This window comes from Globicephala melas, chromosome 10, assembly GCF_963455315.2.
Source record: "Globicephala melas chromosome 10, mGloMel1.2, whole genome shotgun sequence".
Classification (NCBI taxonomy): domain Eukaryota; kingdom Metazoa; phylum Chordata; class Mammalia; order Artiodactyla; family Delphinidae; genus Globicephala; species Globicephala melas.
The window spans coordinates 96,463,350-96,484,034 of NC_083323.1; the positions used below are offsets into that span (position 1 = coordinate 96,463,350).

The 20,685-nt window shown below is 44.6% G+C and overlaps 1 protein-coding gene and 1 non-coding gene across 4 annotated transcripts in view; both read right to left on the reverse strand.

Annotated features, from left to right (window-relative positions):
- NCAPD2 (non-SMC condensin I complex subunit D2) overlaps positions 1-20,685 on the reverse strand; it is a 28,075-nt gene that overhangs the window by 6,358 nt on the left and 1,032 nt on the right. For 2 of the 3 annotated variants that reach the window (XM_030834626.2, XM_060306345.1), the window contains exons 2-18: positions 20,501-20,650; positions 11,983-12,058; positions 11,646-11,704; positions 10,978-11,159; positions 10,524-10,666; positions 8,086-8,213; positions 7,890-8,013; positions 7,573-7,720; positions 6,382-6,579; positions 5,899-6,033; positions 5,712-5,799; positions 5,435-5,615; positions 3,969-4,093; positions 3,220-3,459; positions 2,747-2,921; positions 2,161-2,245; positions 407-540 (exon numbers count right to left, since the gene is read on the reverse strand). In XM_030834626.2, the coding sequence (XP_030690486.2) occupies positions 407-540; positions 2,161-2,245; positions 2,747-2,921; positions 3,220-3,459; positions 3,969-4,093; positions 5,435-5,615; positions 5,712-5,799; positions 5,899-6,033; positions 6,382-6,579; positions 7,573-7,720; positions 7,890-8,013; positions 8,086-8,213; positions 10,524-10,666; positions 10,978-11,159; positions 11,646-11,704; positions 11,983-12,058; positions 20,501-20,627 (2,348 nt within the window). In that variant the 5' untranslated portion in view covers positions 20,628-20,650. The remainder of the gene's footprint in view (positions 1-406; positions 541-2,160; positions 2,246-2,746; positions 2,922-3,219; positions 3,460-3,968; positions 4,094-5,434; positions 5,616-5,711; positions 5,800-5,898; positions 6,034-6,381; positions 6,580-7,572; positions 7,721-7,889; positions 8,014-8,085; positions 8,214-10,523; positions 10,667-10,977; positions 11,160-11,645; positions 11,705-11,982; positions 12,059-20,500; positions 20,651-20,685) is intronic. The other variant, XM_060306346.1, reaches the window with a different exon arrangement.
- Positions 11,236-11,562, reverse strand: LOC115841137 (small nucleolar RNA U85). The gene has a single exon (XR_004034709.1). It is a non-coding gene; the product is annotated as a small nucleolar RNA U85 (small nucleolar RNA).

The window sequence follows — 20,685 nt, forward strand, 5'->3', positions numbered from 1 at the left end:
AGCAGTCTTTTTTTTTTTTTTTTTTTAAAAGAAGATGTTGGGGGTAGGAGTTTATTAATTAATTAATTTATTTTTGCTGTGTTGGGTCTTCGTTTCTGTGCGAGGGCTTTCTCTAGTTGTGGCAAGCGGGGGTCACTCTTCATCGCAGTGCGCGGGCCTCTCACTATCGTGGCCTCTCTTGTTGCAGAGCACAGGCTCCGGACGCACAGGCTCAGCAGCCATGGCTCACGGGCCCGGCCGCTCCGCGGCATGTGGGATCCTCGCAGACCAGGGCTCAAACCCATGTCCCCTGCATTAGCAGGCAGATTCTCAACCACTGCACCACCAGGGAAGCCCCACTGAAGCAGTCTTAAGAGAACCTTCCCTTCCTCTCTCGTCCTACCGCCTGTCTGGATCTGAGCCTCACCGTGCCATCATCCCGAGAAGCATGACAGAAGAACAGCGCTCCAGAGCAGAGCAGGGCACCTTCTTCGTTGCCCGCTCCCACAGCACTTGGGTCACTGCTGGTTTCAATTCATCCTTCTGCACAAACTCACAGAGCTGAAGAGAAAAGAAAAAGGGCTCAGGCCAAAAAATAACAATTCCCCTGATGCTTGGTCCACCTCCTCTGAAGAGAATATCGAGAACCTAAGTAAGTAAAGGCAATGTTGAGGAGTGGGAGAGGAAGGAGGAGGCTCGAAATGTAAAGTGGGGGCTGGAGAGGTACTTCCATCTCTGTTACTTTTCTGCTTTCATGCCTTCAAATCTACGTTCATGAAGATGACACACTGAAACTGACCTCGAGTTCCTGTGGATCTACAGTCTGGACTACATTCTGGGGATTTCTAGTAGGTTTCTTGCTGTAACCGCTAGCTCAGCATGTCTGAAATGGACGCCATCGTCCTTTCTTGCCTTTTCATTTTGCCAACGGCACCAACACCAACAGTCACATATGCTTCAAACTTCATAGTCACCTAATATTTTATGTATCAGTCACTTAGTCCGACCTATTCTTCCTCTTAAAATTTATCTTCCATTAAAGTGCAATTCTCCAGATTTTCCTCCCACCCCCAAAGTCTAGACCCCTGTCACTGCACATCTACAGCAGCCTCCAGGGACATCCCTGTCCCTAGCCTCTGCTCCAACCAACCTGTATGCTGTGACCTCCCCAGACGTCTGTTTCACCATGCCACAGCTCTGCTCACCATGCAGAGATAGCTCTCCTTTGCCCGCTGCATGGGCTCCTGGCCAGCAGCCACTCTACAAGATCTCGGGCCAAGTGCCACCAGCAGGCTCTTCTTTCCCGCGGTGACGCTCCTCCCAGTGGACGCTGGCACGCAGCACCACCTCTGCCTTCTGTCCCATAATCCAAACCCTTCAAAGCAGCTCTGCCTCACTAAAATGCTGGAGTCCCTGGCTGACAAGGTTCAGGTCCTAGACTCTTGAAAGGCATCCCGGGATCTTCCCGATTTAGTTCCAACCCACATTTCCAGCTTCCTATCTTTTCCAGATGACAGTTTTGAGCCAGAACACAATCGTCTTCATTCTACAACATAGGCAGTGCTCTTTCGTGGCTTTCTGTCTGAAATGTTTTCATTTCTTTTTCATTTCTCTTTAACTCCTTCCTTTCTTTAATTCTCTAAATCCTACTCATCAAGGCCCAAATTAAGTCCTGCCACCTTCAGGAAGCTTTTCCCTCGAGTATTCCACCTCACACTGCTCCCTTTCCCACTCTACTCGTCAATATAATATACCAGGTAAGAGTATGTTTTCTGGAACTCTTATGCCCGAGTTTGAATCTCAACCTTTGCTCCTAAGTAGCTGAAATTAGCCAACTTCTTTAAGATCTCTGTGCCTCAGATTTCTCATTGTAAAATGCTGATAATAGCATAACCTCCTAGGGCTGTTGTGAGGATTAGCAAATTAATATGAGCAAAGTGCTAAATACAGTACCTGGCATAATGTGTTACTATTATTATATTACTATCGCTACTATAATCATTGCCTGGGCCACTTAGCAATCTGCTGCATTGCTCTAGAAATGTGTTGTGTTTTGGGTTGCCAACTAGACTTGAAAGCGAATAATCTTATACTTCTTTGCAGGGCTGAGTAAGTTGCTGAACACATAGTAATCACTCACTAATACTTGCTGAATGAGTAAGTCAAAGTGAGGAGACTTACAATTTCCTCAAGACACTGAATGGTCCCAACTGAGGCATCCACTAGCAGCAAAGAGAGATTGTGAATCAAAGTCTGGGCCTTGGCTCTGCGGGAACAGCAGAGATCAGGAGTCATTAAAAGACCAAGAAGCTGAACCTGGCAAACAGGTTATTAGGCAATCCCACCACAGTGTCAAATAATAAATAACTGCTTTAGACTCACAGATATAGAGAACAAACTAGCGGGGAGAGGGAAGGGGGAGGGACAATACAGGGGCAGGAGATTAAGAGGTACAAACTATTATGTATAAAGTAAGCTACAAGGATATACTGTACATGGGCAATATTTTATAACTATAAATGGAGTATAACCTTTAAAAATAGTGAATTACTATATTGCACACTTCTAACGTTTAATATTGTACACATCAACTATACTTCAATAAAAAGAAAAACAAACCAAATAACTGCTTAGGATGGGTTTCACTGTAAGTTCAGGCCCACCCCGAGCCCATTACAGACCTAGTGCCTCTGGAGCTAGAACGCCTCTAGAAGAAGGGTGCCCACTCCCCCCAACTCCTTCAGGAGGCGAAACACAGCCCATCTACCTGGCAGAGTCCCCCTTAGGTTTGAGGTAAAGTTGGCGGTAGGCGTTCAGCACAGCTTCCCGGACACCAGGCTCCTTCGACCAGATGAGAGGCAGCATGCGGCGCACCCCGAACAGGGCCTGGGGTACCCCAAATTGGAATACCATCACAAAGAATTCAATCACCTCCTGTACCACTGAGAGGACAGACACAAATGTCACCTATCTGCTTGGCAAAACTCCCCCAATACTTAAAGGCGGAACCTTTCTTAATGTAGCAACATGCGAGCGGAGGCCTTCCTCCTTTTTCCCTGAGGATGCCAACTCCCCTAAATGCCCTGTGAAATACTATATGCACACTCCGCAGGGCTACACAAAGCAAATTGAAGAAAGAATCCGGGCCTTTCAAAGAGCGGACAGACATCAATAAAGTACGGACAAGACTGGTTCTTCCAACTCCAAGACCCAGTCCTTGCAGAGGGGATGCCGGCGTACCTGTAGTTGTGTGTTCATACATCATCTTGCTTATGATGCCAATGGCCTCTGTGATCTTCAGAGAGAAGCTGTAGGCATCCTGCAGATACTGCACCAGCATCTCCTGCTTCACCACCTCATCGTTTTCCCTGCATTTCTCAGGCTCTGACACACTGGGCTTGTCTTTGCAGCCAGTCTCTCCTGGGCCCAAGTTCCCCGCAGCCCCCTGGGGATTCTTCTCCTGTGTGGGAGCTGCTGGGCCTAGAGTTAAAGAATTACAGGATGGTTTTCGTTCAAGGGTATACGGGGAAACCCAACAGTTCTAAACATCGCTGAATATTTGTTTCTACAATAGGAAAGCTTTTTTTTTTTTTTTTTTTGCCGTGCTGCGCTACTTGCGGGATCTTAGTTCCCTGACCAAGGATCGAACCTGTGACCCCTGCAATGGAAATGCAGAGTCCTAACCACTGGACCACCGGGGAATTCCCACTAGGAAAGTATAAATTTAGAATTTATTCTAAAATATGTTGGTTCATTTCTCAAAAAAGATTCCTCAAGTCCTCCACAGTTTGGAAATAACCTTTTATACCCCGTGACTAAATCTTAGGCCCGTAGGCTGCTTCCATTCCAGAGCAGAAGCACCACTAACTCCCCTCTGGCCTCTTTCAGCACCAGGCTGCCAGCCAGGCCAGTGTCTGACAGAAAGTAAATGGTCTATAAATACAGTTGAAGTGTCTTGTTTGCTGACTGAAGAAGGAAAAGGAATTTACCTTTGAAGATAGTTCCTAAGAGATTCAAGAACGCAGTCTTCTCTGACTCCTCTGGGTCCATATGACAGAAGGGTTCAGATTCCTGGAAGTGGCCTATGGCTTCTTGAGTGAGAATGATGGCCTGCCTGACAGAACATCACCTGTCACCAATCAGGCACCCATAAGAGTGTCACTGCAGCCTTGTGTCAGGGAGCCTGTGTCATGATTCCATCAAGAACCTAGACCTACTGGTAGAGAACTCTGTCACTTGTATAAAAAGGGGGAAAAAATGTAGATATGTCTGACTGTGTGACTACATATTATCTCTAGAAGGAGGCTCGCTACGGGAAGGGAACTAACTGGCTGGAGAGCAGGTTTGGAAGGGATTTTTCATGGCACGTCCTTGTTCAAATTTTAAATACTGTATGATGTGAATATATTGTCTAATTACGAAAAAGTAGCTTCCTGCTTAAAAAAAACCCAAAAAAATCCCCCCAAACTCTGCTATTAAACTGTTAAAAAGTTACGTTCTAACACGTTTAAATTTGTAACTGGCAGCCAGAACCTCCGCTGTTAAGAACTCCGCCCAGCACTGGCCGAGAGGACTGCTGAGGGAGGAGGGGCATCTTTAACATGAGAAGGAGCCTTTTCCTAACTCATCACTAGCACGCTTGGAGGCAGAGCAGGCTGCCTTTTACGCTTCAGCAAAGAGAGACACCAGAGAGACGTAGGGAATTAGCCAACTAGCCACCCTCTCTTCAGCCTTTCTGAGCAGCCTAGTTAGGTAGGAAGTAAACTAATGACTTGTGGCTGAGGTTTAAGAATACCTGTGGACAGCTCTAACGCTTTTGTTGCCAAGGTGCTCTCAAGTTCTAGTCACAAAAATCTTTCCTCTAAGATCAGGATTCATACCAGGTTGATTTAAAAATTAAGGTACGATTGAGCACGTTTGTTATTATTTATCAGCTCACACATTTTGGAATTAAAAAGCCACTAGAGATCTTATGACCTAATCAACTATTTTTAAATAAATAATGAAACTGAGACCCAGAAAGTTTAAGTAACTTACTTTATAGAAATAGGATTATACTTATAGGTCGTCTTCTTCAAATGAAGCAGGACTTTGGTCATATTTAATTATAACACGATTTATGTCTAGTTGTTTTAGTAGTTTTTTTAAACATTTGTAAAAGCAGAAAAGCATGCTTAATTGTAGACTTTGCCTTTGGCATATATCTGGTGTTCAGACTATTACTGCAATGAAAACACCTACCACCATCTGATGGCAGCATACCCTAAGTGCAGTTCATTTAAAAAAAACATTGTTAAAGAATGTACGTATGTGTATTAACAGTCACTTTGCTGTAAAGCAGAAATTAGCACAACACTGTAAATCAACTATACTTCAATTAAAAAAAAATATTGTGTCTTAAAAGTTAACTCTAAACCTGACAGGTCATGAGAGAATATCCCATTCTTTCACATACTTGTAACTAGCTTTGGCTAGCAATCGACGGATGCGTCCTTCCACCTCTTCCGCTGTCTCTGTTTCGGCAACCTCCTCGGGCATCCCCTCTCCTTCCTGGGGAAGCTTCAGCAGCTGCTGCAGGGTAGCCTTCAACTCTGGCAGCATGGCTTCCCACTCCTCCCCTGGGTCCAGCACTGCGGCTGAATGAGAAAGTCTCACTTAGACTCTTGCACCGAGTTTCCAGCTGCAAGGAGAAGGATGTCTGGGGTGAGAACTCCCCCGCAGCAACTACTCACAAGCAGCTGCAGCTCGCCTCTGGGCCCTCATCTCTTGTAATTTCTGGGTTTCCTTCTGCAGCGGTCCAGCAAGGTCAGTATCACTAAGCTACCAAGGTAAAAATGAACATCAGGGTCACTGAGTCATGGAATTTCACTGCTATTTCCATTTAATTCCTTCTCTTTTGGGTGGGCCCAGACTACTTACCTTGCAGGAAAAGGGATTATTGGCGAGAAAACTGGCAAGGAGCTGGATGGCATTTTTACAAACCAGCACCGACTTGTCTGCCAGACGCCCCACTGCTAAGGCCACCACTGCCTGGAAACGTGTCAGGGGCAGAGCCTACGTGGAACAGAAAGACAGGATCAGATCCCGCCCCACACCTTCCATTCTGCTCAAGATGATCGTGAAGTACACTCTACATGACCAACCACTCATTCTAAGGAAACTTTTCTACGGGATGTGAATAGCTCAAGAGGACTGTCTGTAGTGGTTAAGACATACTGTAGTCCTTAAATGGAGCCCAGAATCCTTGTCCTTGATAGAGGAAGACCTTTATTACTGGTAGTAGAATCCTGAATTCTAGACTCTTCTTTGACATAGCTACTCTTCTTTTGACCCTGGATTCCTTTTCTTCGGCCTGTACATAGAGGGGTACCGTGTATCTTTATCACGTCAAAGGACACTCACCTTCTGCTGGACGATTCGGGTAAAGAGTTGCAAAACACGGCTCCGCACAAAGGAGCTGACGTCGTGGCCGTGGGCCTGCAAGGTGTCCAAGAACTGGTCTCGGGTGTCTCGGGCTGCCGCCTCCAGCTGATCTCCATTCAGAACCTGCAGCACCATCTCCGCCATGGCCGCCAGCACGGCATTGCGCATCATGTAATTCTGAGAGGGATATGAGGCTGGTATGAGCCTCTGCACCCCCATACTGACTGTCGTTTTCCTAAACTCTTGTGCTCATCCAGGCATAAAGAAGGGGTAAGGCCTTTAGGCAAGGTTAAGCTTGCTTTTCTTAGCTCTGACTTTCTCTGGTCAACTGCCCAGCAGGTATTCATTGACTCCTGAGGTCACTAGAAAAAGCTGAATCCCAGAAGGGCCTTGTCTGGTCAGGAGAATGTAGGGACAAAATAAACAAGAGCCCAGAGCAGTTTTTCCCCACAAGGCTCACCCAGGTAACCATGGTGGCAGCTGAATATGAAATCACATCCATCCACCAACACATGTTTGAAAAGCATTAATTACTACCTTTCATCTGAGGCCTCAAAGCCTTTGATCCTTACTAATAAACACCGCCTTTCTCTCACACTTCCCTTCCCACATCTTACTTACAGGGAAGCAGAAATCAGCCCTGGTGCCAACCATGTCCGTTACAGAATCATGGGGAACAGTGTTTGGGGTTTTTGCCAGGCCAAGAGCCTGAGAATGGGATCTTGCATAAAAGGTTATAGTACATTAGATGAACAAGCAGACTGCCTTTGTTCCTGACATTCACCGAGGAGTGCCAGCATCAGCTTGGGAAGCAGTCAGGCTAACACTGAGGGATAAGACAGATGATGTGGGTGGATCTGAGAACCAGGTGGGCAGGAAGGGGCTTCATCCTGAGGAATGGGTGGGAACCAGAATCACAGCTGAGTCACTCTCACTAGACTCTCCCCTTCCAGACCTGGGTGAAACCAGTGTGATACTGAAATAGGATTAATAAGTGGCTCTTTATTTAATTCAATAAACTTCATCTGCTTCTCTATAGGAAGGAACTGCCACAGTGATTAGCCTAGACAACTTGACTTCAGTGAAAGCTTCCTTCTTGTTAAGAAACAGCCTTTCAACAATGCACTTAAAACCCCTAGAAAACCCTGAGATCCCCAGGGGACCGCCTACCTCTCCATCCAGATGATCTAGTAGAATGCACACACTGGACATCAGGGTGGCCGGGACACGCTCCGCTAGTTCTGTCAGGAAGGCGGCAAAGCCCTTGGCCCCTGAAGGGTCCCGACTCAACTCCTGGGGACACTTCTGTCCAATCTCTCTACACAGGGGAATAAACACAGCCATAGCAGCATAACTTAATTACTAAGGGAAGGTAAAGTTGGCATCTAATATCTGAAGGAATCTAATGTTACACAGAGAAGCAATTTCCAATCTTTATACTCTCCCTGAGGGAAATGAGAATTAGAAATTAGAGAAGGAAGGGTCACCTTACAATCTCTCCTACTATGCTCTTCATCCCATAATCAGTTGCCCACAGACTCACAGCCGCCACCAGTACAGATGCCAGGTGTTCAAAGTGCTGCAGCATCTGGATGATCTTCACAGTGGCACCTGTGGAAGTGCTACACGTGAGAAACCATGGGCAAGATGAAAAGGGTGGGGCAAAGCGGAGGGCTAACTTACTCAGCATATGGTTATAACGTGTCAAGGCGACACCAAGCAGGTGTGTTATGGCTTCCCGGGTGGAGCGGTTCTTCTGGTGACTAATGGTGGGGTTCTCCAGGAGGCGGTAGCAGCAGCCAGTAACCAAACTGAGAAAGGAAGAGTTGAGATGGTGACATCAGCGGTCTGGACTCAACTACATTGGTCTTGCCTCATTCATTCCATCTCTGCTGCCCCAGTCAGGGTTTTCTAGTTTTCTTTATTCTATCGCCTTCCACACCAAGTTGCTTTGCTTTGCTGACCCCCAAAGGAGGAAGATAGGTACTTCCTCCTTCTGGATTACCAACTTTCAACCAGTTATAATGTCTACAGAAGCTGAATATATGATAAAAGACAGGACAAAGTCACCACTGACTTCTCATTGTTAAATGGCCAACGCAGTCCTCATCTTAGTTGACCTTTCAGCTGCATCTGACACAACTGATCACTTCTTTCTCCTTGAAACATGCCTCATTTGGTGCCAGGAGGCCAGCCTCCCTTCTCAGTTTCTTCAGCTGGCTCTTTCTCCTCATCTCACTCTCCTGATGCTGGAGGGCCCCAAGGCACAGTCCTTGGGTTTCTGCCCTCTTCTAGCTGTGCTTACTGATTTAGTGATCTCATTCAGCCGCATGGCTGCAAATACCATTTATATAAATGCATTATATTCCCAAATGTGTGCTCTAGCTTAGACCGCTCTCCTGTCTTCCTCCAGCTTTGTACATTCCACAACCAAATCTGACACTATTTGGATGTCTAATAGGCACCTCCAGCTTTCTATGTCCAAAGCAGAACTTCTACTGTCCCCCCAAACACGCTCCCACAGCCTTCCCCATTATTTCAGTTACTGGCAGCTACATTCTTCCAAATGCTCAGGCGAAAACCCTGGGTGAGTCACCCTCGACCACACCCTCCCTCAAACCTCACGCATCTGTCAGCTCACCCCGTAGGCTCTCCTTAAAAGAACAAGTGCAGACTGCATGCACTTCTCCCCATCTCCAGCGCCCTCTCGGGCCTAAGCAACTGTCATCTCTTGCCCAAGTGACCGCCACAGCCTCCTTACTGGTCTCCCGCTTTCCTCCTTTCCCTCCAGAGTCTGTTTCAACACAACAGCCAGGATGACCTTGTTGAAGACAAGCCAGACCACCTCACTGCCCTGCTTGGAACCCGAGGGGCCCCATCTCACTCTGATAAATGCCAAACCGTGACGGCCTATGAGGATCTGCAATTGGCTCCCTGTTGCCCCGACCTCACAGCCTACCCCTCACCCTGTCTCAGCTGCCAGCTCTGGCCTCAGCGCTATTACTTATATGTGCTCAACACACTCCCTCCCTTGTCCTTGCTGTTTCCTGCCCTTGCCCTTGCTCTCCCTCCAAATATCCTCATGGCTCTTATTACCTTCTCGAGGGCTTTGCTCAAATATCACCATCTCAAAGAGGTCTTGCTAGAACAGCTGATAAAGATTACAACACTTTCCCATCAAACTTCCCACTCCCTCCACTATCTTTCTCCACAGTAATAAACTATAAGACGTACTATATATTTTTACTTATTTAAAAAATTGTCTTCTGATCTAAAATATAAACTCTAAGAGGGCAGAAACGCTGGTTTTCAGTGACTTTAATGACACCAGCCATGCACCTAGGAGATTCTCAGTAAATACTGTTTCATGAATGAATAAATGGCATTAAAGATGAGAAATTCAACGCAGTTTCTAATCTTCATTATCTACTTCTGAACAATTCAACGTAATGGGAATACTTCTGTGTATTACAGACAGAACTGAGGGATGAAATGAAGTATTTAAAAGGCATATCTAGTAAAGCAAATGTGGTAAAATGTTAACATTTGAGGAGTCTGAAGGGTATAGAGGATTCTTTGTACTATTCTTGCAACTTTTCTGTAAATCTGAGATTATCTCAAAATAAAAAGTTAAAAAATTGAAAAACAACAAAACAAAACAAAAAGCATATCTAGGGCTTCCCCAGTGGTGCAGTGGTTAAGAATCCACCTGCCAATGAAGGGGACACGGGTTTGATCCCTGGTCCGGGAAGATCGCACATGCTGCGGAGCAACTAAGCCCGTGCGCCACAACTACTGAGCCTGCGCTCTAGAGCCCACGCACTACAACTACAGAGCCCACACACCAGAACGACTGAAGCCCATATGCCTAGAGCCCGTGCTCCGCAGCAAGAGAAGCCACCACAATGAGAAGCCCATGCACCGCAACGAAGAGTAGCCCCTGCTCGCCGCAACTGAAGAAAGCCCGCGCACAGCAACAAAGACCCAACGCAGTCGTTCATTCATACATACATACATACATAAATATATATATATATATATAGAGAGAGAGAGAGAGCATATCTAGCAACAGAGCCCTCATTCCTCACAGCCAATATCACCTATAGCAATCAACTACCCACCTGACAAACTCCTCTTCGATTACTGAGTGACTCCACAGGTGACGGATGTCCAACTGGAGCAGCTGTGTTAAAAGCTGAAGAATCGGTTGCCTCTCTTCTTCCCAGTCAAAGCCATAGGTTGCCTTGGCCCGGGCTTTCCTACCCTAAAAAAGGATATACTTAAGAAAAAATAAGGAAGCTGAAAGGATCATGATCTGCTAGTCTGAGTGCCCAAACTATCCAGTATTGAGACAAGGTAGAAGGTAAGACGGAAGTATTACAAGTTCCAAAATATAAAAGAGCTGCTTGTCAGCAAAAGATACATTGTGATACTTTTGAGTACCTCCTCATAAACCTTAAACATGGGTCAAGGGCAGAAAGGAAAAGATTCTCAGAATCACTGAATTCCATCTTTCCCACCAATTCCCGTATCTCCCCAGATCCCATATTAAGTGAGCCAGGAACAACAAATTACCTTCCCACCAAGGGCCAGGTCCATGAGGCTTTTCTGGCTGGCCATGGTCTCAAAGGATTCCAAGAGGCATATCAGAGCATAGCAGTTCATCTTGAGGGCATTTAGGTGTGCGCTTCTATCGGACCCACTCAAAGTTGCATCATCCAAGATGGCGGGAAGTTCCTGGGTGTGGCGAGATACCACTGCGAGGGGCAGGATCTGGAGTCAGTTTCATTCACTTTCCTCATACAACCCAACTTCAAAACCCCTAGCACTTGCAGCCATCAGATTACCAAAGATCTGTGTTTCATCTCTCAGTGGCTACAACACAAGCTAAGTCCTCTGGGACCCCTGACCCTGATATCCTGAACATGCCCTATCCCTACTCTCTCACTCCAGTTACCCCAATTTCTCTCTGGCAACAGGAAGAACTGCCTCTATTGAAGAGAGGCAGTTCAAGAGTGGGAAGAATTTATTGTTGGTCTGCCCTTACAGTGAACACACATAACTCTGTATTGCCCACCAAGATTACAGACCTATAGGTCAGAGGTCCCTGGGCTTAGCCAAACCAACTGAATCACCACAGCCTTGATATCATCATGTGGCAGGAAACAGTAAACAAACAAACAGCAACACACACCTTCCATCCCCCACCCCCGACCCATAAACACCTTTTATCCCATAAACACCTTTTATCAGGAATTCCAGAGTATCTTCCTTGAGGCCAGGGTCTATACTTCGAAAGTGACTATGAGGGAAAGAAAGTGCGGGGGGTGAGACAGGAACCTGCAGAGCCCATTCTAATAGATCAGATCAAACCTGAGGAATCTAATACTTAAAACAAAAAAACACGTGGAACTACTCGACTGAATAAATATGGTGGCAAGCTGGGGTAAATGCTCATGAGTAGAAATGTCAGCACCCAGAACCATTTATCAGTGAACTATAAATTGGAATTTCAGGACTAACATGCAAAGTTAGGGCAAAGAGCCACCAGTTCTTTTTAAAGTATCAGAGGGTACTTACTGCAGAATGCTGTAGATGGTATCAAAATGCTCCAGCATAGCCAGGGGCCCCTGAGCTCGAAAGGCAGCCTGAAATGCTATAAAGATGAAAGAAACTGATCAATACAGAGGGATAGGCCTTTTTTTTTTTTTTTTTTTTTTTTGCTGTACGCGGGCCTCTCACTGCTGTGGCCTCTCCCGTTGCGGAGCACAGGCTCCGGACGCGCAGGCCCAGCGGCCATGGCTCACGGGCCCAGCCGCTCCACGGCATGTGGGATCCTCCCGGACCGGGGCACGAACCCATGTCCCCTGCATCGGCAGGCAGACTCTCAACCACTGCGCCACCAGGGAAGCCCAGGGACAGGCCTTTTTGGTAAGTTCTACTCATGGCAGAAAATGGAGTTAATTGCTTTTCTTGGTAGAATCACAAAAGTAGACACTTCATTTCAATGTAATCTAGTATTATAACATCTGACACTTTGTCCTGTTTTACAATTAAAGCCTTACTTGAGTTTTATTACCACATCTCTGAACTAGATGAAGCAAACAGTACGGTGCCTATTTTATGGGAAAATAAATTATGTGACTTGTCCAACTGATTAATGAACATAAACTCAGGATCTTTTTTTTTCCAATTTTGAAATTACAAAAGTAGCAAAAACAGTACAGAGTTCTTGTATTTTTCACCCAGATAATGGTAACATCTTATATAACCATAGTACAAGGATCTATTCTAAACCAAGAAATGAACATTAATTCAATGTTATTAACTAATCTACAGATCTTACTTGAATTTTGCCAGCTGTTCTATTTTTGTCCTTTTCCCAGACCAGGAGCCAACCTAGGATACCGCAATGCATTGATTTGTCATACCTCCTTAGTCTCCTCCAATCTTTGTCTTTCATGATCCTGACACTTGAAGTGTATTTGCCAGTTATTCTGTAGAATGTTCCTCACTTTGGGTTTGTCTGCTATTTTCTCATGATTAGATTGAGGTCATGCACTTTTGGCTAGATCACTGAGAAAGGGAGGATGGGTCCTTCCAGATGCATCAAACCCAGAAGGAGGTGATGTCAATGTCTTATTACTATAGCGATATTAACTTTGATCAGTTGGTAGTGTTTGCCTGGGTGTCTCCACTACAAAGTTACTATTTTCCCCTTTGCAACCAGTAAGTATCTTGTGGGGAGATACTTTGAAAATCCTGTTTCTCACCACATTCTGCCCACTTATTTAAGCATCTATGGATGATTCTTGCCTGCCACAATTATTACTTTTACTAAATGGTGATTTGTCTGTTTCTATCATTCCTTTTATGCTTACTTAATGGGAATGCCAGGCTAAGATGAGCTGTTACTTTCCCTTCATTTATGTATCCAATTATTTGTTTATAACAGAATGGGCTCATGAACGTTTCTTTTATTCTGTGTTTTAATCATTCTTCTTATTATTAATTTTGTTGCTCAGACTGTCCCATACTTGACCACTGGGAGCTCCTTCAACTTGGCCTGTGTCTCTGACATGCTCCCTTCACTCTTGTTCTCTTACTTTCTTGTACCACAAGATGTTCCAGGCTCGTCTTGTACCTTCCTTGGCTCAGTCCTGGAATCAACCATTCTCACTGGAGTCCTGGTTTCTTTTATGAGAGAATGGTATGTAGAAACCAAGTTCTAGGCCCTAGTTAAAATCACTGCTGTTGGAGCTTTTAGGCCCTGTCAGTAGAGAAAAGCAGGATATACATATATGTAGGTATAAATGCACACACCCCTATATTTTTATCTGTGTATATATTAAAAACATAAATTCACTTATATATTTGCTTGATCCTAGTATACACATAATACAGTTTCAGAATTGCTAACCCACACCCCTTTAAAAAATAAATTTACTAACTACCTTACGCTAATCGTGTAAAGTTCTTTCATATAGAGTTTACAGTCAAAATGCTGGACTTCCCTGGCAGTCCAGTGGTGAAGACTCCAAACTTCCGCCGCAGGGTGCGCGGGTTCGATCCCTGGTCGGGCAAGACGCCGCATGCCACACAGCGCAGCCAAACAAAAGACCCAAAATACTGGGTCTCCTGGTTGCTTGTTAGTTATGTTCTCCTGCAATCCTTTAGTGCGATTAGGTCAAACATCTGTAACACACTTAGGTTCATGTTACCACAGATTTTCCTTGATTTATGATGGGGTTACATCTTGAAAAATCCCCTGTAAGTTGAAAACACTGTAACTCAAAAATTTAATACACCTAACCCACTGAATATCATAGCTTAGCCTAGCCTACCTTAAGCATACATTAGCCTACAGTTGGGCAAAATCATCTACTACAAAGCCTATTTTATAATAAAGTGTTGAATATTTCTCGTAATTTATTGAACACTGTACTGAAAGTGAAAAGCAGAATGGCTGTCTGGGTACAGGATGGCTCTAAGTGTGTGGGTTGGGAGCTGTGCTTGCTGCTTCATGAGAAGAGTATCCTAACTACATGCTGCTAATCCAGGAAGAGATAAAAATTCAACATTCGAAACATGGTTTCTACTGAATACATATTGCTTTTGCACCATCATAAAGCTGAAAAATCATAAGTTGAACCATCGTAAGCTGGGGGACATCTGTATTTCTATTACATTTAAAAAATCCAGCATTTGTTTTTTTTTTTGGGGGGCTGCAGTTCCCCAACCAGGGACTGAACCTGGGCCACAGCAGTGAAAGCCTGAAATCCTAACCACTAGGCCACCAGGGAACTCCCTGAAAACCCAGCATCTTTTGACTCTCAAACTCAGTGCTCTTTTCATCTTCACTGTACTGCTTCTATATAAAAACTTCAGTATAAAAGGGAGTAGCAGAGCTTCCCTGGTGGCGCAGTGGTTGAGAATCCGCCTGCTGATACAGGGGAAACGGGTTCGTGCCCCGGTCCGGGAAGATCCCACATGCCGCGGAGCGGCTGGGCCCGTGAGCCATGGCCACTCAGCCTGCACGTCCGGAGCCTGTGCTCTGCAACAGGAGAGGCCAGAGCAGTGAGAGGCCCGTGTACCGCAAAAAGGAAAAAAAAAAAAAAAAAAAAAAGGGAGTAGCACCTAATTATGACTTACAACATGCAAGAGTAGCAAGGCAGTATGGGAGTTAATTTTTTTTTTTCCTGGCTGCGTTGGGTCTTTGTTGCTGCGTGCGGGCTTTTTCTAACTGCAGTGAGTGGGGGCCACTCTTCATTGTGGTATGCGGGCTCCTCATTGTTGGCTTCTCTTGTTGTGGAGCAGAGGCTCTAGGAGCATGGGCTCAGTAGCTGTAGCACGTGGGCTCAGTAACTGCAGCATGCAGGCTCAGTAGTTGTGGTACGTGGGTCCTAGAGTGCGTGGGCTTCAGTAGTTGTGGTGCATGGGCTCAGTAGTTGCGGTGCGTGAGCTCTAGGGCAGGGGGGCTTCAGTAGTTGTGATGTGTGGCCTCTAGAGCACAGGCTCAGTAGTTGTGACGCACAGGCTTAGTTGCTCCGCGGCATGTGGGATCTTCCCGGACCAGGGCTCGAACCTGTGTCGCCTGCATTGTCAGGTGGATTCTTAACCACTGCGCCACCAGGGAAATCCCGGGAGTTAACTTTTGAACCAAGGTGTATATCTAGTTCTTTCTGTGGATGTGGAGGGAAAGAATTCCACCAAATTCTTCTTTTCTGCAGTAAGAAGTGGGTTTGCCTAGAAAGCAAAGCTTGAACCTTGTACTACATTATCACTGCTGGCTCACTGACCTGATTCATCATATTGCAGTGTTATGCTGTCCAACTACAACCTGGTCCTCTGCGATGCTTAACAAACTATTTTATTTCTCCAATTCCTACTGACTCCCTAGCGCTATACCCATAGCATGTTTCCCCCTTTCTTTATACCTCTTCTTATGCTTTGCCTCTCTTCTTTTAGCAGATGACTGCTTTGTACTTTACCAAAAAGAATGAGACCCAAAGCTCCCTCATGTAATCCTGCCTCTCTGTCAACAAGTCATTCTGCCAACACCTTCCCATTCTTTGCTTCAGTCTCAAGTGAAAAGATTTTCTGTTCTGAAGCTAAGCTGTCTCACTGCCCCAAAGACTTGTCTCCCTTCTTTCACCTCTGGCTTCATCCTCTCTAGGGAATGCTCTTTTCCTGACAATGTGCTTAGGCCCCTACTTCTTTAAAACAAACAAACCAAAAACGATCAGTGCCTTTCATTTATGACTTTGCTCTCATATCCCTTTAAAATTTTGTGTAATCTTTCTCAATTCCCTGAAACCTAGTTTCTGAGATTTACCAATCTAACAGCTATTCTCTCAAAGATTACCCATTACCTATTTTTTATTACATCCAATGATTCTCTCCATTCACATCCCTCTTTACTTCTCCGAAGCATCACCTGCTGATCTAGTCTAGTCACCCTGCTTAGGTTTACATGTGGCTTGAACATTTACTAGGCTAAGCTACTTAGCTTACCAAGTCTCAGTTTCCTCTTTTGTAAACTGGGAATAATAACAGATCATACCTCATAGGGCTTTTCAGAACTTTTTGGTAAAGATTAAGTGAGATAATCCACATGAAACAGTCAGGACAATACTTAGCACATAATGTAACTCAGTACTTGAAAGCTATCTCCCACTCTTACAAACCTCCTTCTGTAATTTGGAAAATACGGTAAAATGAAAATGAGAAAGAAATAAACACTGTTAACATCTGGCTAATTTTTTTCAGTTTATTTTCTATGCATACTATTTCTATTGTTGAGGTCATGTCACATATTCAACTCTCTGTTCCGTTTTTTAAAACTTAATATTACAATAAGGATATTAAAAAAACCTTTGTCTTTAATGACTGCATAACATTCCACTGAATGTACCTCAATTAACTTACTGTTCCTCTATCATTAGACATTATGATATTTCTAATTTTTTCCACTAATTATTAACACATTTACTCCCCTTGTAAATCTGGATTATATCCCACTGACTGATTACTCCATTCATGTAACTACACAAATAAAAGTGGCTCGAAAAAACATAAAACCATACCAACTATTCTCACTTTATGACCTCAAGTAGGCCCTTAGTATTTCTTAGTAAGCCTATAACAAGTTCCCAGGCCTATTTGCTTTCTTCTAGGCAATTATTTCACACCTTTCCTCTGTTCATAACATCAAGATCATTTTCCCCCAACTCCCCTTCAGTTAAAGGCGTCACTTCCTATCTCACTGAGAAAACTGAATCAGACAGAAGAGAAACTCCAACTGCGCCAAGGTCTGTATTTATCAGCACGACCTGCACCTGTGCCCTAAGCTCTGCCTTTTTTTTTGCTGCTGTGGATAAAGTGTCCATGCTCTAATAACCCACCTCCTCCCCCAGCACCAGATCGCTTACTCTGACTCCTTAAAGGATACTGCTCCCAACACTCATTCACTCTCCCTCTGGAGCGTCAGCTTTCCCCCTCTCTGATTATTCCCATTCAGCACATACACATGTGATGTTGCCCATCTTAAAAAGAAAAAAAGTCCTCCCTTGACTCTGCCTCCCCCTCCAGCTACGCCCTATTTCTCTGCTACTCCTTAAAGCAAAACAAGAAAGGGTTATCTAAACTCATCATCTCTAACCTCTCTCTTCCCATTTTCTCATAAACTATTCCAATCAGGCTTCATTCCCACGGCTCTGAAATAGTGTTCAAGGTTACCAGCCACATTGCTAAGTCCAGCAATTAAATGTGTAGCTGATCTCTCCTTTCCCTTTTGAAACTTCTCTTAATTTAGTGTCTTTGCTCACTTTCTGCCTCAACAACTAGTCCTTAGTTTCTTCTACTGGTTCTCTCTCATTTTCCCAGCCTCTAAATGTTGGACTGTCTCAGGTCTTATGTCTTGAAACTGCTTTTCTTCTCCATCAATACTTACTCCAATCTCACAGCTTTAAACACTCTCTACATGCTGAATATTAAATCCCAAATGTGTATCGTTAGCTGGAACCTCTCCCCTGAACTCCACAATCATATAACCAACAGTCTAAACGTGCTCCTCTCATACTCTACCCATCTCAGTAAATGACAACTCCATTCTTCTAGTTGCTCAAGTCAAAAAGCCTTATTTATAATCATCCTCAATTCTTCTTTCTCGAACCCTGTAAGTCCAATCCAGTCCATCAACAATCCTGTTGGCTCTACTTTCAAAATTCACTCAGGATCTAACCTTTTATGATCACCTCCACCGCTATCACCCCAGGTAAGCTGCCTGGTATTATTACATTAGCCTCTTAATTAGTCCCCTGCTTCTTCCCTTCCCCCTTACAGTCCCTGCTCAACACAGCAGATATACTTTTTAAATGTCAGACCATGTCACTCCTGTGCTCAAAACACAATGGCTTTCAAGCTCACTCTCTCTGAAGCTAAAGTCTTTACCATGACCCACAACACCCTAGATCAGTGCTTCTCCAACTGAAATGTACATACGAATTACCTGGGGATCTTCTTAAGAAATGGATTTCTGATTCAGTAGTTTGAGGATAGGTCTTCCTCCTGCATTTCTAATAAGCTCCTAAATCATGATACTAATTAACGCTCCTGGTCTGAAGACCACTCTGAAGAGCAAGACTCTAGAATAATCTGTACCACTTCCCACCTGACCTCTCTTTTCCTAGAGTTCTCCCCTCCAACCACATTGACACTTCCCCACCTCAGGGCCTCAGCACTGGCTTTCCTGTCTGCTTACAATGCCCTTCCTTGAGAATCTGCATAGGTAACTTCCTCACTTGTATGGTCTCTGCTCATATGTCATCTATCAGCAAGCCTTCTCTGATCATCCAACATAAAATGCTAGTCCATAACCTGGCTCACCGTAATCTTTTTTATCTTGCTTTATTTTTCTCCTTGGCATTTACAACCATCTGACATACTCCATATTTATTTATTACTTGTTGAAAGCCTTGAGAGAAAGAACTTTGTCACCTTGGCTGCTTTATTTACTGTTGTATCCCCAGTGCCTAGAACACTGCCTGGCACATAGCATAACACCAGTAAATACTTGAACAAAGTAAATGACCTGATCTTGTGTATTTATAGTAGAACTTGTATTTAGGGTTCTAAATACCAAAAGCAATGCAATTGTTATAAAAAGGACTCTTTTTTTTTTGCGGTATGCGGGCCTCTCACTGCTGTGGCCTCTCCCGTCGCGGAGCACAGGCTCCGGACGCACAGGCCCAGTGGCCACGGCTCACGGGCCCAGCCACTCCGTGGCACATGGGATCCTCCCAGATTGGGGCACGAACCCGTGTCCCCTGCATCAGCAGGCGGACTCCCAACCACTGCGCCACCAGGGAAGCCCTAAAAAGGACTCTTAAAAGGAACGAGCACTCATGTAACAAAGCGATGCATAATAACAGCTGAAGAACAGTTTGCTAGAGTGTGCAGCTTGTGCCATTGGCGATGCACAGATTCACACAATATGGAGAGAATGGTCTCTCTGTGGACACCCATCAGTCAACTCCACACTCTGTTCTCTTCCTTGCTTACCAAATGGTGATATGTTCGGGTTTAGGGAAGCCTAGGTAATGATCTTGATCAATTTAGCCAATCTGGATAATTCCATCTCCCCTACCAGTAGTTAGGGAAATAGGCACCTGATCCAATTCTGGCTAAGTCTGTTATAAGACTTCTGGTAGTTTTAAAACAAGAAAGAAGAAAAAGCACAAGATAGAAAAATCCCTTCTTCTACTTCTGCACATCAGAGCAAGGAGCTGTCATCTGGCAACAATGATGGGAAGGCCAAGAAGAAACAAGCTGAAATTATATTATCAAAGTGCCTGATAATTAATGAACCTTACTTGTTGTAGGAGATAACAAACAAAGCAGGTTACTATCCAGATGAGGAAACCAAGGCACAGAGAGAATCAGTAACTGTCCAAGGTCAGAGTAGTGGAGGCAGGATTCAAATCCGGGCAGCCTGGCTCCACAGCCTTAATCTCTACTCTCTATAACTCTCCAAAGCAATCTAACTGACACAAGACCCTTCCAAGAAGTACAGTGACATTATGGATGGGGTCTTGTTGATAATGCATGAATTGTTCTCGGTCATCTCTAGGTTTCAATGGGCAACTGCACTGTACATATATTGTACAGTGTTGCAACTGTGCACATATGCTTTTTTCCATTATTGCACTCTTGGAAATGTGATCTAGACTCTAAAAAAGTATTACCTGAAACAGGTCAGGTCAAGTCCCAGACATTCTAGGAGCTATCTTCTCCTACAACTCTTAAAACCACCAGTACTTTATTTTGGCATATGGTAAGAAGTCAGGATCTAAAATAAAATTCTCCCCAAAGACTAATCATACACACCAAGACTGTTTATTGAATAACCTAGAGAAGGTGGTCAATGAACATACTCTTCGTGTAATGCAACGCTAGGGAGAAAACAGTAAGGAATAGGAAAGACATGTTCCGTGCCCCCATGGAGCTTAGTGGTGTAGTGGAACAGACAGACACAATATAATCACATGTGGGTGGTTGTTCTGAAGTGCTAGGCACAGTGGCAGCTACGGAGTCTTACCTTTAAGGTGCGATGGAAGATGTCTGATGGACAGTACCTCTTGCACGACATACTGATTCACCCCTCCACTTTTCAACAACTCCTCTGGGGATAAGGGCAGATGGAACTCATACAGTTGGGGAGACATCTTTCCCCCAGTGGCTCACAGGGCTAGAAGCCAAACAGCAAACAAATCAGGGTCTATA